This window comes from Bubalus bubalis, chromosome 3, assembly GCF_019923935.1.
Source record: "Bubalus bubalis isolate 160015118507 breed Murrah chromosome 3, NDDB_SH_1, whole genome shotgun sequence".
Lineage (NCBI taxonomy): Eukaryota > Metazoa > Chordata > Mammalia > Artiodactyla > Bovidae > Bubalus > Bubalus bubalis.
In genome coordinates this window covers 39,768,447-39,783,445 of record NC_059159.1, presented here as the reverse complement: position 1 = coordinate 39,783,445, position 14,999 = coordinate 39,768,447, and the positions used below count along the sequence as shown (strand labels likewise).

At 56.2% G+C, this 14,999-nt stretch overlaps 1 protein-coding gene across 7 annotated transcripts in view; it reads left to right on the top strand.

Moving 5' to 3' along the window:
* The window catches only part of SGSM2 (small G protein signaling modulator 2), a 38,733-nt gene extending 25,814 nt beyond the window's left edge, over positions 1–12,919 (top strand). For 4 of the 7 annotated variants that reach the window (XM_025280866.3, XM_006079746.4, XM_006079747.4 and 1 more), the window contains 12 exons: positions 4,063–4,216; positions 4,992–5,056; positions 5,148–5,293; positions 5,729–5,857; positions 6,088–6,270; positions 8,266–8,643; positions 8,853–8,977; positions 9,380–9,462; positions 9,608–9,717; positions 10,322–10,418; positions 10,942–11,109; positions 11,326–12,919. In XM_025280866.3, coding sequence (XP_025136651.1) covers positions 4,063–4,216; positions 4,992–5,056; positions 5,148–5,293; positions 5,729–5,857; positions 6,088–6,270; positions 8,266–8,643; positions 8,853–8,977; positions 9,380–9,462; positions 9,608–9,717; positions 10,322–10,418; positions 10,942–11,109; positions 11,326–11,414 — 1,727 coding nt within the window. In that variant the 3' untranslated portion in view covers positions 11,415–12,919. Of the gene's footprint in view, positions 1–4,062; positions 4,217–4,991; positions 5,057–5,147; positions 5,294–5,728; positions 5,858–6,087; positions 6,271–8,265; positions 8,644–8,852; positions 8,978–9,379; positions 9,463–9,607; positions 9,718–10,321; positions 10,419–10,862; positions 11,110–11,325 lie in introns of all 7 variants that reach the window. The other 3 variants (XM_025280864.3, XM_025280865.3, XM_044939460.2) reach the window with 3 other exon arrangements.
* Positions 12,920–14,999: the final 2,080 nt, after the last annotated feature.

Genomic DNA, 14,999 nt, shown 5'->3' with positions numbered 1-14,999 from the left:
CTGGTTCTGAAGGGCTGAGGCCCCCTCTCTCAGATCTGAGGGGAAGCATTCCCATGCCACAGATTCACTTCTTTCTTCTTTTTTTTCATTAAAAATATATATTGTGTTCATATAGGAACTAGTGGGAAAATCTTCATCTCTATCTCTTTTCTATACTCCACACGTGTGCTAAGTCACTTCAGTCATGTCCGACCATAGCCCGCCAGGCTCCTCTCTCCATGGGGATTCCCCAGGCAAGAACACTAGAGTGGGTTGCCATGCCCTCCTCCAAGGGATCTTCCTGACTCAGGGATTGAACCCGAGACTCATGTCTCCTTCATTGGCAGGCAAGTTCTTTACCACTAGCTCCGCTTGGGAAGCCCTTTCTGTTCTCTAAGAATGACCGATTAAATATATAATCCCCAACATTTTAGGAGATGAGGGTGGGGTTTATACAACAAGTAGGAAAAGAAGCTTGACACAATCCATTGTCCAGGATGAAAGTCAGCCGGTCTCTATTCCGTCAGACCTTAATGCAGACGTGGAACCCTTTGCTTCTGTTCCCGCTGCAGGGGGCTTGATTGCTACTCATGGTCACGTCCACCTGCAGACAGCATAGCCAGAGCTTTGAGGTCAGTAGATCTCTATGAAATGTACACACACATACACACAGCGTTTGTGAGGCAGACTGTTACAAAAATATCTTCCTGTTTGTTTATGCCTCCCTGTATGCACTTGAACAATTCCCTACCATTCTTTTTATTTGTTTTTATTTTTTAAACAATGTACAAAGTTGTGTTACTTTCAGGTACACAGCAAAGGGATTCAGTTTTATACATGTATCTATTCTCTTTCAGATTAGTTTTCATCATCGGTTATTGTAATACCGACTGTAGTCCCCTGTGCTATACTGTAGGTCCTTGTTTATCTATCTTACTGATAGTAATATATTTATATGTTAATCCCAAACTCCTAATTTATCTCGCCCCCCAGCCACAGAGTAATTCCTTCTCCCGTTTCCCTGCCCCTACACAGGGAATGTGAGGCTTCCCTCATAGCTCAGTTGGTAAAGAATCCGCCTGCAATGCAGGAGACACCAGTTCAATTCCTGGGTCAGGAAGATCCGCTAGAAAAGGGATAGGCTACCCACACCAGTATTCTTGGGCTTTCCCTTGTGGCTCAGCTGGTAAAGAATCCACCCGCAATGTGAGAAACCTGGGTTCAGTACCTGAGTTGGGAAGATCTCCTGGAGAACGGAAAGGCTACCCACTCCAGTGTTCTGGCCTAGAGAATTCCATGGACTGTTTAGTCCATGGGGTCGCAAAGAGTCGGACATGACTGAGCGACTTTCACTTCCACTTTCACAGAGGGTATTCAGGAATATGCAACACTCTCCTTATACAAAATTCTACCAAAGAATCCAGTTCCTGAGCTTGGCCGCCACGCCTGTAACGGGAAACCCAGTCCATAGCCTAGAACACGCCTGGCACACCCTCAGCCCAGCCCCGGCTGCCCCCTTACCCACCACGTCCCTGCCCTTGCGCCTGCCCCCTCTGCCAGCCCTCCAGTGGGAACCCCTCCAGGCCAGCTGGTAGGAACTGGGGACCTCACTCCCCACGTTGGTCGCCTGCACTTGGCCTGCCACTTGGACTTTCCTTGCAGACCTGTGCTTGGTGCTGATGCTCACTTCCAGGTTAGCTGACTTGGAGCAGTGTGGGAAGGCTAAGTGAGGAGAGTCGGGGAGCCCCTTCCCACCCCACAAACGGTAGTCAGGCTGAAGGCTGGGGGTGTCCCGGTAGAGCCCCTGTTTGGTGGTTGTGGAGATGAGGAAGCCATCCCTGGATGCTCTGAGAACTGAGGCCCCCAAGATCAGAGAAACTCAGAGGGTCCAGGGGCAAGGGGGCTTGTCTGAGCATACTCTTGGGGAACTCAGGGGTCAAGCCAACCCAGTGTACAGCCCCCGACTCCAGCCCTTGAGAAAGGGGAGGAGGGGTGTGAGCAGTGTCATCAGGTGACTGGGGCGATGGTATGGGAGCCCCACCTCCACTCCAGTCCATAATGACAACACTGTTGAGTCCGTTCTGCTAGCCGTTGCTTTCCAGGCCTGCGACATGCTTGACTTGTGCATGTGAATCAAGTGGCGGGGTCCAGACCCTCCCCTCCCTCCCCCTCCCTCCCCCCTCCTCCCCGGGCTGCCTCCCCACCGAGCAGAGATGCTGTTCACTCTAATTCTGCTCCAGGCCAGGCACCTTTCACTCGGAATCTTAGGGGCTGTGGGGTTCGACCACCCTAATTGTTTCGCTTCAAACTTTCCTCATGCTCGGAGGAGAGAGTCAGAGTCAAAGCTGGCCCAGCAGACCCTCCCCGTCTAGCCTGCTGCCCCTTGCCCAGTCACTCCAGAGCTCCGGCTGTCTGCACTGGGTTAATTCAGAGATGCAGTGTTCAATGCTGGCTGGCTCAGCTCCTTCCTGGAGAATTAAGGTGAAGAGCATTGACCCAGGACACTTGCCTTGGGTGGGCCCTGCTTTCTGGGCATGAGCTCATTTTCCTGTGTGCCCACCCTCTACACCTGGCACACCCCCACACCCCGCCTGCCCACCTGCTGCTGCCTACCTGGCTGGGCCCTCTGCCACCCCTCCCCTGCCTCCCCCCACCACGGGCCTCTCTCCTGCCTGCCTGCCGCAGGGGCCTGATCTGGGCTCCTGCCGCATCCCACCTGCATTTGTCCCCCCCTCCTTCTTCCCAAAATCTAGCATGGCTTGCACCCCTCCCTCTCAGAGCCGCAGCCCCCTCCCCACACCCAGAGCGTTCCCTTAATTTGCCTCCGGGTGGAGCTGAAGGGCCAGATATCAAAAAATCCCAGCTATGGATCTGGAAAGAGAGCCCCCGGGACCCAGACAGGGCCGCCTCTGAGGGGACTGGAGGGGGTCAGCTTAGTCCTGCCTGCCAGAGCACGCCCAGAGCTGGAGTCTGCCCCAGACTCACAGCAGCCTAGGACCCAGGCTGTAATGTGCAGAAAGAAACGACTGCTTGAATGAAGTCTCTTTATCACACACACACACAGCACTCTCCCTCTCTCTCTCCTTATCTTCTTCAGGCTTCTCAGTCCTTTCCCTCTCCAATGGTGGCTTTTCCTGGTCCTTTCCCTTTCTGCCCTCATGACTCTGCTTCATCTTTGTGGCTCACCGGACCTGCCAGAGTCCCCCCCAACCACCACCCTTCAACGAGCAGTGCCTGCCCCACGTGGGCCCTTGAAGCTCTCAAAGATCTTGAGTTCTGATTCAGACTAGCTGGGCCGGCTGAGGAGGCTTGGTCTGCGGTGGTGGAAACATGTCCAAGGAGCTGTCTTCTGCAGCACGTTCTTCTGGGTGGCGGAACTGTGTGGGAGCTTTTCCCTTCCTGCCAGCTCACCTATGTGTTTGCAGGAGGCCACTGAACCGAGGGCAGTCAGGCTGGGCAGGGATGGAGAACTCGCCCGCTGCTGAGCTGGCAGCAGGGGCACCTGCCCAGGCAGGGTGCACCACTCCTCGTCAGCCACTGGCCACGAGATCTAGAACCCTCAGAGGGATGAGGTCCGTGGACCAGGACTGGTGGCTCAGAGGTCCTTCAGGGACTTTGATCAGCGGAGACTCATGGCATGGGAATGTTCAGAGATTGCAGTGTTCCAGGCATCTTCCTGCAAATCCGAGAGTTTGCTTAAGAGGACCAGGCTGAATCCTGGCAGGCCAGCCAGCTGGCAGCATTTCAGAGAGCTCAGGCTTTTCTTGTTCCTTCTCTTTCTTTCTCCTCCCTCTAGAAAAACAAGTGTCTATCCCATCGCTCATAGCACAGTCATCCATGACTCAGTGAAAGTACCGAATCGCGCTCAGAAAGTCCAGGTGGGAAGAGTCAGGCACCCTCTCTCTCTGTCCACCACCTCCATCTCTGGGCTCTGGACCCTGGGCCAGGCAGGCACCACCCCTGTGGTTTTCCACCGAAGGGCGACTTCATGCTGCAGCTCTGGGCACAGAGGTGGGCATGCTGCAGGGTGCTTGGGGGAGGAGACCGGCCAGGCCCTGACCGTGGCCCCCTTCCCGCCCTCAGATGCTGGCGACATGATCGAGATGCAGGGCTTTGGGCCCAGCCTGCCAGCCTGGCATCTACAGCCCCTGTGCAGCCAGGGCTTCTCCTGCCTCTCCTGCTCCACCAGCAGCTCCCCCTATGCGCCCCCCAGCCACTGCAGCTGTGTACCTGACCGGTGAGTGGGCCTGCGCGTCTGAGTGCGTGTGTCGGTCTGGGCCCATGTCACTTGCGTGACACGGGGTGGTCTTGAGTTGGACACACCTGGGTTCTAATCTCACTTTTATTCCCCACGTGGCTCTGCCAAGTCACTGAGTCTCTCTGAGCTCCTATGTTTCTGAGCCTCAGTGTCCTCATCTGTGAAATGGTGATAATACCTGCTGTTCCCTAAGGTGCCTATGAGCACTGAATGAGGTGTACAATGCACATGAGTGCCCAGAGTTGTGCCTGGCACCGGGCGGGTGCTTGGTATCTGGAGCTCCTCTTCCCAGGGTGGACCTGGATCCCGCCGTCATGCCGACGTCTGAGGATGCTTCAGCAGGTGTCTGGGCATTTGCTTTGTTACCAGGAACAGTGTGTGTGTGGCCTTTGTGAGAGGGCCATGTGCCCACCCTTGATGGTTTCACTAGCTGCATTTTTACCTGTAACTTCATCCTAACCCTGTTACGTCTGTTGACCCTCAGATGGCTCTCTCCATTCTCACACAAGGACACCAAGATGTACTAACGCAAAGTTAGTTGACCAAGATCCCTGGGGTGGTTGGGGACCAGGCTGGGCCCCCAGCAGCTCTACCCAGAGTAGCTGGCAAAGCCAGGGAGCCCTTGACATGTTCCCGGGCTGTAGATCCTGCTCCCTGCACCACCCAAGCCCCTCACCTGCCCCCTGAGCCCGAAGATCCTCCGTTCTCACTCGTCCCGCCAGAGAAGCAGCCCTGAGTCAGGCTGATCCCACAGGTTGCCCCTCAGGCTGCTGTGTGAGAGCATGAAGAGGCAGATCGTGTCCCGGGCCTTCTACGGCTGTGAGTGTGGGGTGAGGTGGGGCCACCGGGGCGGGGGCGGGGGCGGGCACCGGGACAGGGTCACAGCCTCCCGGCTCCACTGCCCCCACAGGGCTGGCCTACTGCCGCCACCTGTCCACCGTGCGCACTCACCTGTCAGCGCTGGTGCATCACAACATCGTCCCGCCCGCCCGGCCCCCGGGGGCCTCGGGGGGCCTCACCAAGGACGTGTGGAGCAAGTATCAGAAGGACGAAAAGGTGCGCGCTCTGGGCTACCAGGCTCTGGGGTGGCTGGGCGGGAGGCCACAGTGAGAGCCGACCACCGTGCTCTGTGTTCTGTGAAATGTGGTGCAGGCTCAGAGGGGACAGGCCAGGACGGATGACCTTGGAGTACCAGGGTCACAGGGAGTCTCGAACAACCAGGCCTGTGGTCTCCACAGGAAAGAGATCAGACAGGGAGTCCTCTCTGCTTCTACGTGACTCCACTGCCCTGGGGAGAGCCTCTGCAAATCTCTCCAGGCTCCTTTCCTGCCCTGGAGGGGTTGAAGTAGATCTCCGTCCAGCTCTGGCCTGGGGGGTGCAGTGCCGGGATGTGATGGTCCCAGAGCCATCCGAACCATCCCTGGCCCCGGCTCTCCAGGGCGTGGGGTCGCCTGGCTGGCCCACACAGTCTTGCCTCCCTGGGTCCCTCAGAACTACAAGGAGCTGGAGCTGCTGCGGCAGGTCTACTACGGAGGCGTGGAACATGAGATCCGCCAGGACGTCTGGCCGTTCCTGCTTGGCCACTACAAGTTTGGCATGAGCAAGAAGGAGATGGAGCAGGTGAGGGGGAGGACGGGGGCACAGGCAGGGAACCAGGCCAGGGGAACCCGGGGAGGGGGGGCACCTCAGAAACCTCAGTCTCTTCCCAGCCCGAAAGAGACAGGACAGAGCAGCCCCGCCATCCTCAACCCCGGGCCTGGCCCGAGTCTCCGGCTGTCCCGGGAGGACGGCCGCCGAGGGGGGCCCGGTGCGCCCCTCCCCCGAATGGTCACGCTGTGGTCTGAGCACAGGTGGACACAGTGGTGGCAGCGAGGTACCAGCGGGTGTTGGCGGAGTGGAAGGCCTGCGAGGTGGTGGTGAGGCAGCGGGAGCGGGAGGCTCACCCGGCCACACTCACCAAGTTCTCCTCGGGCAGCAGCATCGACAGCCACGTTCAGCGCCTCATCCACCGAGACTCCACCATCAGCAATGACGTGAGCCTGACGGGACCTGGGGGCCGGGGGCGGGGCCGCCAGCACCGCAGGCCTGACCTCTGATGCTCGTGCTAGTGGGCAGCGAGGCCCTGGAGCACGCCTCCACATGTCCGTGTGTCTCGTTTCCTTCCACTGAAAGATGGGATGACGGTCCCCCTGCTGCCCACTCCTCTGGCTTGTTGCAGGAATAAATGACATGGCGTGCTGTGTTCTGTCCTAAGAGACTAGCGGAGGAGGGTGGATTTATGGGGAATTAGGGAGGCCCTCCTTCTCTGGAGCTTCCCTGGTGGCTCAGACAGTGAAGAATCTGTTTGCAATCCAGGAGACGCAGGTGTGATCCTTTGGAGAAGGAAATGGCAACCCACTCCAGTATTCTTGCCTGGAGAATTCCATGGACAGAGGAGCCTGGCAGGCTGCAGTCCATGGGGTCACAAAGTCTGACATGACTGAGCAACTAATGCTTCAACACTTTTCCCTCTTTGTAGAGAGACCTCAAGGCTAGGAGTGGGCTTCCCTGGGTTCCAGTCCTAAGTCCACTAGTGACAGGATGAGTGACTTCTCCTCCCATCTCTGGGGCTCGGTGCCCCCTCTCAGCTTCTCTGATTGTAGAGGCTTCTCCTAGAGCTGAGGCTGGGGGTGGGTGTGCACTTGGAGCAGTCCCATCTCATAGAGTTGGCCATGAGAAGCCAGTTCAGAGCCTGTGTGGTTCTTCCCACATCCCCCCTTGACTTTTAGATGAACATCAAATCCCAATCTATGGCTGCTGGGCCCAACTAGAACTGCAAAGTTTCAGTTATCAGGACATTCTTTTATTAACTAATTTTTTTTTTTCTTTAAGACTGCCTCTTTAGATAATGTATATTCTTGTTCCTTAACTCCTATTATCCAAAAACTCAAGTTGGAGCAAGACTTAAAAAGAAATATAACTGCCAAGGCATCCTCTCCTTTCCATGGTCTTTGTTCTGAATCCCATGTTTGTGAACAGATTCTCTCTGTCTGCTTTGGGTTTCGTTAAACCCTGAGTCTGAACCAGGGCCCCAGCTGCTTAGCTTGTGGACACAAGCAGCCTTTCTCGAAGGCACTAACCCAGCAGCACTTCGTGCTTCTTGCCCAAAGTGAAAACTCCTTTTAAGCATCCCTTCCCTCCATAGTCCAAATAGAAAAATGAGACAAAACCGTCCACATATGTCTCTTCTTTTCCTTGTGACTTGTCTGTGGGAGTGTGTGGACCATTCCCAATCAGTAGAACGTGTTTCTTTTTTCCTTCTTCCTTCTCCTCAGCTTATCCTCAGCTAATCTAACTGATGAGGTACTTGCTAGAGAGGTTTCCTGCCTTGTTCTACTACTGCTTCCCTGGTGGTGCAGAGGTTAAAGCATCTGCCCGCAATGCAGAAGACCTGGGTTCGATCCCTGGGTTGGCAAGATCCCCTGGAGAAGGCAATGGCAACCCACTCCAGCATTCTTGCCTGGAAAATCCCATGGACAGAGGAGCCTGGTGGGCTACAGTCCATGGGGTAGCAAAGAGTCGGACACGAATGAGCAACTTCACTTTCACTTTCTACTACTGCACACTCAGTCCTGAAAACAAGCTGTGTGCCCCAGAGGCCACACCACGACACTGTGGAAGCTGTCCCAACCCAAGGCAGCCCATGACGTCTGTGTTTGTAGAGGGTCACTTACTCACACTGGCCATCGAGTGCCCAGGCCTCCGTCCCCCTTCTTCCCTTCCCACTTTTTCTCACCAACGTGAGGCCAGATGGGGCTGGAGATGGCATTTTCATGTTTTCCCAGAGCCTGGTTGGCTGGGTCGGGGGGTTGGGGGGTTGCTTGGCACCCCCCTGGGGAGGCTGTGCTGGGGAGCCATAGGGTGGGAGTAGGGATGTGAGGAGAATTCTGTGTGCCTCTTGGTTCTGACCCTGGAAGAGAGGCTGAGCTGAGGGGGGTGCTGGAGGGCAGGCATGAGCCCCGCTGTCTTCACGCCCCCCTCTCCAACAGGTGTTCGTCTCTGTGGATGACCTGGAGCCTCCAGGGCCCCCGGGCCCCAAAGACCCCAGACCAGAGGCTGAGCCGGGGGCGGAGGCCGGGCCCACGGGCACGGCCATGGTGGAGCAGCAGTCAGTGGAGTTCGACTCTCCAGACTCGGGCCTGCCTTCCTCCCGCAACTACTCCGTGACCTCGGGCATCCAGTCGAGCATAGACGAGGGCCAGATGGGCTTTGAGGAGGAGGACGGTGCTGGGGAGGAAGGCTCCGCCGGGATGGTCCCCAAAGCCCAGGTCTCCGAGCCCCAAGAACCCGGCCAGGAGAAGGCCTTGCCGGCTGGCGAGCTGGAGGCCGGGGAGGAGCTCGCGGCCGTGTGCGCTGCTGCCTACACTGTATGTGCTCGTTCCCCAGGCATTGGGGACCCTGGGGTGGACGGTGGGGTGGCCTGGACTGTCCTGGAGGTGGGCACCGAGCCCCTCCCTCGGCAGGCCCACAGGACTCAGTGCTCCGAGGCCCTTGGCTCCCTGCTTTCGCTGTGTTCCTTTATTCGGGCATCACCTCCAGCCCCTGACTCACCCCTGAGGGCCCTCCACTCTTCCAGATAGAATTACTGGACACCGTGGCCTTAAACCTGCATCGCATAGACAAGGACGTGCAGCGATGTGACCGCAACTACTGGTACTTCACACCCCCCAACCTCGAGCGGCTCCGAGACGTCATGTGCAGGTGCCACTGGGGGCCGGGCTGGGCGGGAGGCGGGGGCCCTGCTCCATGCAACATTAGGTCCGGCAGCGCCTGCTCCCCTGCCCTGTCCCTGTCTCATGACCGGCTCCCTATGTCTATGTGTGCCCCGTCCTGTCATTTGTGAGGCCTTTCAGATCTCAGCTTTAGCCATGCTTCTCCAGGAAGCCTCAGCTGGTCCCCGCCAGCACGTTGGGGGTGGTGATGGCTTGTCCATTGCTACCCGAGCGCCTTGAGAACCATGGCTATGGATGGTTCAGTATAGCGCTTCAGGGTGGAGGAAAGGCTGACCTCTGGGTAGCCGACTGGTCTAGGGGTCGTCTCCCCAGGAGTCCCCGAGGGGAGGGGAGGACAGCGCATAGCCACAGAGACTCCCCGGTGTTTCAGCTATGTGTGGGAGCATCTGGACGTGGGCTACGTGCAGGGCATGTGCGACCTGCTGGCACCTCTCCTGGTCGTCCTGGACAATGGTGAGGAGGGGGTAGTGGAATTGGGCCTGGGCCAATCCAAGCGGGGAAAGGAACAGGGGATGGCATGGTCTGCATGAAGTGGGGGGAGGGACATGAGCCAGCTCTGCCCCCTTCCCTGCCAGCCTCACGCCCACCTCCCCCACAGACCAGCTGGCCTACAGCTGTTTCAGCCACCTCATGAAGAGGATGAGCCAGAACTTCCCCAATGGGGGTGCCATGGACGCCCACTTTGCTAACATGCGCTCCCTTATCCAGGTGAGGTCTGCAGCGAGCGGGGGCGAGTGATGGGGCAGTGCTGGGCTTGTTCATTATCCACGGGAGGCTGGGAAGCGCTCCCAAAATGTGTTTTATGTATAAGCTTAGTTTCTTTCATTAAAAAATAAAAACCAGGAGAAGGAAATGGCAACCCACTGCAGTATTCTTGCCTGGAAAAGTCCATGGACAGAGGAGCCTGGAGGGCTGCAGTCCATGGGGTTACATGATTGAGCATGCCATGCATGAGGGTGGAGGGAGATGGATTGTAGAACTAAAAATTAAGTAAAATAAAAACCCCAAACCCCATCATTTTCAACCTTATCAGTCGAAGAGGAATGTTGGCGTATGAATGCTTATACTTGTGAACGTTCTGGCGAGTAGTGTGGTCAATGATGAAATCACCCAGAAAATGGCATCATTCCAGAGAGGACATCCCAGAGAGATGGGTGGGGCCGCAGGATGCAGCCCTGCCCTGGGAGGGAGACAGGAGGGGCAGATGCAGCTGCCAGGGGGGCACCTGAGGGCCCTGGGGGTCAGGGGGACAGGGCACTGGGGAAAGCACCCGCACCCATTCAGTCCAGCGCCCTTTCTCCATTTAAACCAGATCCTGGATTCAGAGCTGTTTGAACTCATGCATCAGAATGGAGACTACACCCACTTCTACTTCTGTTACCGCTGGTTCCTGCTAGATTTTAAGAGAGGTGAGAGGCAGGCTGGAGGGCGGGCCTGGGGTCGGGGCAGTGGGACATCCCCAGAATCACTGGTTCTCAACCCACACTGCAGTGTAGAACCCCTCCGAGGAGCGTTGGGCCTCAGCTAGCCCCGGACTTAACTAAGTGTGGTGACTTTAAAAGCCATTAGGTCAATCCACAGTGCAGCTGGGGTTGAAAATCACCCAAAGGCAATGGTTTTCAGAACTGTTTTCAAACCAAGTCTTCCTGAGCACCAAGGCCTATAGAAGTAGAGCTACTCTAGTGTGACGTGGCCTCTGCGGAAGACCAGGGTACAGGAACTACAGGAGGAGGGCGGGGCTTACCCAGCTCCAGTGGCGCGATTGGGTAGCGCGAGGTACCTATAAGAGGAAGGGCGGGGCCTTGGCTTGGGAGCCGCCCTCTTCACCGGTTCCCACGGTGGACCGATCCCAGGACCAGGGCCCTGGAGCTCTGTCTTGGCACGAGGCGACCCGTGGCGGCCAGGCCATCTCAGCCCCCTCGCCCTCCCCAGAGCTGCCGTACGAGGATGTATTCGCTGTGTGGGAGGTGATCTGGGCAGCCCGGCACATCTCCTCGGAGCACTTTGTCCTGTTCATCGCCCTGGCCCTGGTGGAGGCCTACCGAGAGATCATCCGCGACAACAACATGGACTTCACCGACATCATCAAATTCTTCAACGGTAGGAGACACTCGGCGGTGCCGGCTGCCGCAGCAGTGCTGTTGAGTTGGGGCTTCCACTCCTGGCCTGGGCAGGGTAAGGGGTGTCTTAGGAATACTGGCCCGGCCCATAGGGGAATGTCAGGAGTCCTGATGGAAATACAGCCGGGTGGGCGGACCCCGGGCTCCTCCCATACTGCAGCCCCCACCCACCTTCAGCTATCCGTGTCTCCCCCAGAGCGGGCTGAGCATCATGACGCCCAGGAGATCCTGAGGATTGCCCGGGACCTAGTCCACAAGGTGCAGACGCTCATAGAGAACAAGTGAGGCCGCGGCCAGGAGGCAGCCGCCCGCCAGAGCCTGGGCTCCCGGCCAGGGGCCCCACACAGCGAGGTGCAGGGGCGGTGCAGCCAAGACTGCCCCGGCTCCCAGGCCCCGCGCCTGCTCCACTGTGTTCTAACAAAGTGCTTGTGAGCCTGGGATCCGACTCCGGGCAGTGCCGGCCCCGCAGGGTGATGCAGGGGCCAGAAGGCCCTGAGGTCAGGGCTGGGAAGGGAGGGGTCAGCCTCAGGGACTGACTGCCTTGGGGCACACCTACTCTACTCCCCTCCCAAATACCTGGGGACAGCCCCATTGCCACTGGCGTCCTGAGCCTGGACAGCTCCCCGTGGCCTCGCTGGGGCTCTGTAGAGTTAAGAGGGCTGTGGTTGCCCGGGCCCCAGCTGGGTGGGTTGAGGGGACCCTGGGCTGTCTCTCTTCTGAGCGTCCCTCTGCAGGCCCAGTGCCTGTGCACACACCGGCCCCAACAGGGGCAGGCGGAACAGCTGCCAGTTTGGGTGTGTGTCCTGGGTGCAGGAGTGTCCTGGGCTGCATCCCAGGCCCTCCCCCGAGACCGCGGGACAGCCCAACAACATGGGCCCTGGTGGGAACAACCCACCTTAGCAGCACTGCCACTGCCTTTGGCCACCCGAGGTGACCTCGTGCACCATCACTCCCCACCCCCATTAGCCTGTACAGTGCACCCATGTGTATCTGTACGGTGTCACTCAGCACCCTGCTCCTGCTTCGTGAGTTAGATGCATTCCTGAAAACTGTGTGAGTGATGCTTTCGCCAGCAGAACAACCTAAAATGTGGCAGAAGCACCTGCACAGGAACCCCAGGGTGGTTCTTTTAAGGAGGTGGTCCTTTCACGGCCTCCTCTCAGGAACAGGCTCTGGAGCCCCGGGCAGCCATCTGTCCCCGGCATCTGCTGAGTCCCTGAGGCGGAGGGGAGGGTGCTTGGATCTCCCCAGCCTGCTCTTGGCGAGAAGCAAGGCTCGCTCTTCCTTCCACATGCTTCTCAGGATGCTAGAGACCCAGGAACCCCCTTGGAGCCTCATTCACAGAGGTTCTAGGGGGGGCCCCAGCTCCTGACCCCAGGCAGGCCTAGTCATACCGCTTGCTCCGTCGTCCCCACTGCCCCCCTCATCAGTACACGCAGGATGGTCCTTGTTCTGGGGCCAGGAGGCCGCTCTGCCACAGGGGCTGGGCCTGCCCAGCGAACACTGAGGTCTGGAGACTTCCTGTGTTTGAGAAACATGAGAAAGAGCCCAGCAACCCCTCTGCACCCCACACAGTCACCCCAGCCGCGGGCACTGCACAGCCTGTTCAGGGGCAGCCTGCCCCATTGCCCATCCGTCGTCTGTGAGTCCTTGGCCTCCACCAAGCATGGTGGCTTCTGTGTGCCTGCCTTAGTGACTCTGGTTTTGTGAGGAGCAGAGTGTGTATGTTTTTTGGCTCAGAAACTATACTCTTCAGCGTAACAGACCAATAAACACAGCATTTGGCAATGCTTGAGGCTCTGGTGGCTATTTGTGGGCTGACACTGGACAGTCAGTGACTGTGTGTGCTGGGGAATTCTGTAATCTCCACGACTGAACGGTAAAGAGGACCTGCTCCACAAGGCCAGGATGGTGAAAAAAAGAACCAAGATTTCCAGAAGTGAGGGATGCTGGTGGTGGAATGGTTGAAGGTGAGAGCCAGACTCTTAAGTACCTGGAGAGAACCCTTGGGGGAACCCTCACCCCAGAGCCAGCAGTCCTGACCAATGGCCTCTCCAGCCTCTGGCTGCATGTGGGTCCCTGCCCACCCTCCTGACTGGCTACGGTTGAGCTGGAGCTCAACTACAAGACCTCCCAGCCCCTCTAGCCAGTGGGAAAGGACCCTGCCCCTCTGGCCCTGGCTCCTCCTGCCCACTGAGCACTGTCTTCCAGATGCCCGCTTCAGGCGAGAGTGGGGAGGAAAGTAGTGGCGGGAGAGGCCATACGCAGCGACGGATGTAAAGAGCTGGGCTAAACAGCAGGTTCCTCTCTGCCTGCCCCCACCTCAGGGGCCAGCCCATCACCCATAGTTCCAGATGAGGGCTGCAGTCACCAGCATGTCATCTGGTGTAGAGGACACTAGCTTTCTGGGGACTAGGGCCTGCTGTCAAATCACTCAGCGTCGTCCAGGTAAAGAAACCAGCTAACACTAGTAACTCTGGGACCAGGACCTTATAAATAAGCTCCTCAAGGGGACCATTCCCCACCGCCAAGCTGACCGTGTAGCCTGGAGTGATCAGAGTCCCCCCCTGCTATAACATCTATTCAGGTAAACACTCCTGCCAACGTGGGTATAGAGGGAATGTATGTGCCATACTCACGCAGTCGCATCCGACTCTTTGTGACCCCATGGTCACAAATCCATAGGGATTCTCCAAGCAAGAATACTGGAGTGGGTAGCCTATGCTTTCTCCAGCGGATCTTCTCCAACCCAGGAATTGAACTGGGGTCTCCTGCATTGCAGGCAGATTCTTTACCAGTTGAGCCACCAGGGAAAGCCCATAGAGGGAATATATCTCAACATAATAAAAGCTATTTTTGACTAAGCCATAGCAAACATAATTCTCAATGGTGAAAAGCTAAAGCTTTCCCACTAAAATCTGGAAAAAGGACACCCTCTCTCACCTGTTCTATTCAACAGAGTATTGGAAGTCCTGGCCACAGCAATCAGAAGGAATTTAAAACATATCCACATTGGAAAGGAAGAGGTAAAATTGTCATTATATGCAGATACCATGGTAACTATATAAAGAGAATCCTAAAGACACCACACAAAAATTCCTGATACATTCAGCAGGGTTGCAGAGCACAAGATTAACATACAGAGAGCTGTTGCATTTCTTTACACTAACAATGAAATACCAGGAAAAAAAAAATCCTTTTAAAATTGCATCCAAAAAAAAAAAAAACTTAGGAATAAATCTTACCAAGGAGGTGGAAGACTTATATGCTGAGAACTACAAAACATTGATAAAGGAAACTGAAGATGAGTCAAAGAAACGGAAAGATACCCCACATTCTTGGATTGGAAGAATTAATATTGTTAAAATGGCCATACTAGCCAAAGCAATCTATAGGTTTAATGGGACTTGCTATCAAGTGTCCCAGGACATTTTTCACAGAACTAGGATAAATAATCCTAAAATTTATATGGATCCATAACCCAGAATTGCCAAAGCAATTCCAGCATTGCCAAAGCAATGAGAAAACAAGAACAGAGCTGGAGGCATTGCCCTCTCAGATTTCAGACTACAGACGTCGGACTACAAAGCTACAATAAATCAAAATAGCCTGGTATTGGCACAAAAACAGATATGTAGATCAATGGAACAGAACAGAGAACCCAGAAATAAACCCACATACCTATGGTCAATTAATCTTCAATAAAGGAGGCAAGAGAATGCAGAAAAGACAGTTTCTTCAGCAAGTGGTTTTGGGAAAGCAAGACAGTGCATGTGAATCAAAGAAGTTAGAACACTCCCTGAACACTTTACACAAAAATAAACTCCAGATGGCTTAAAGACTTAAATATAAGACATGACACCATAAAAC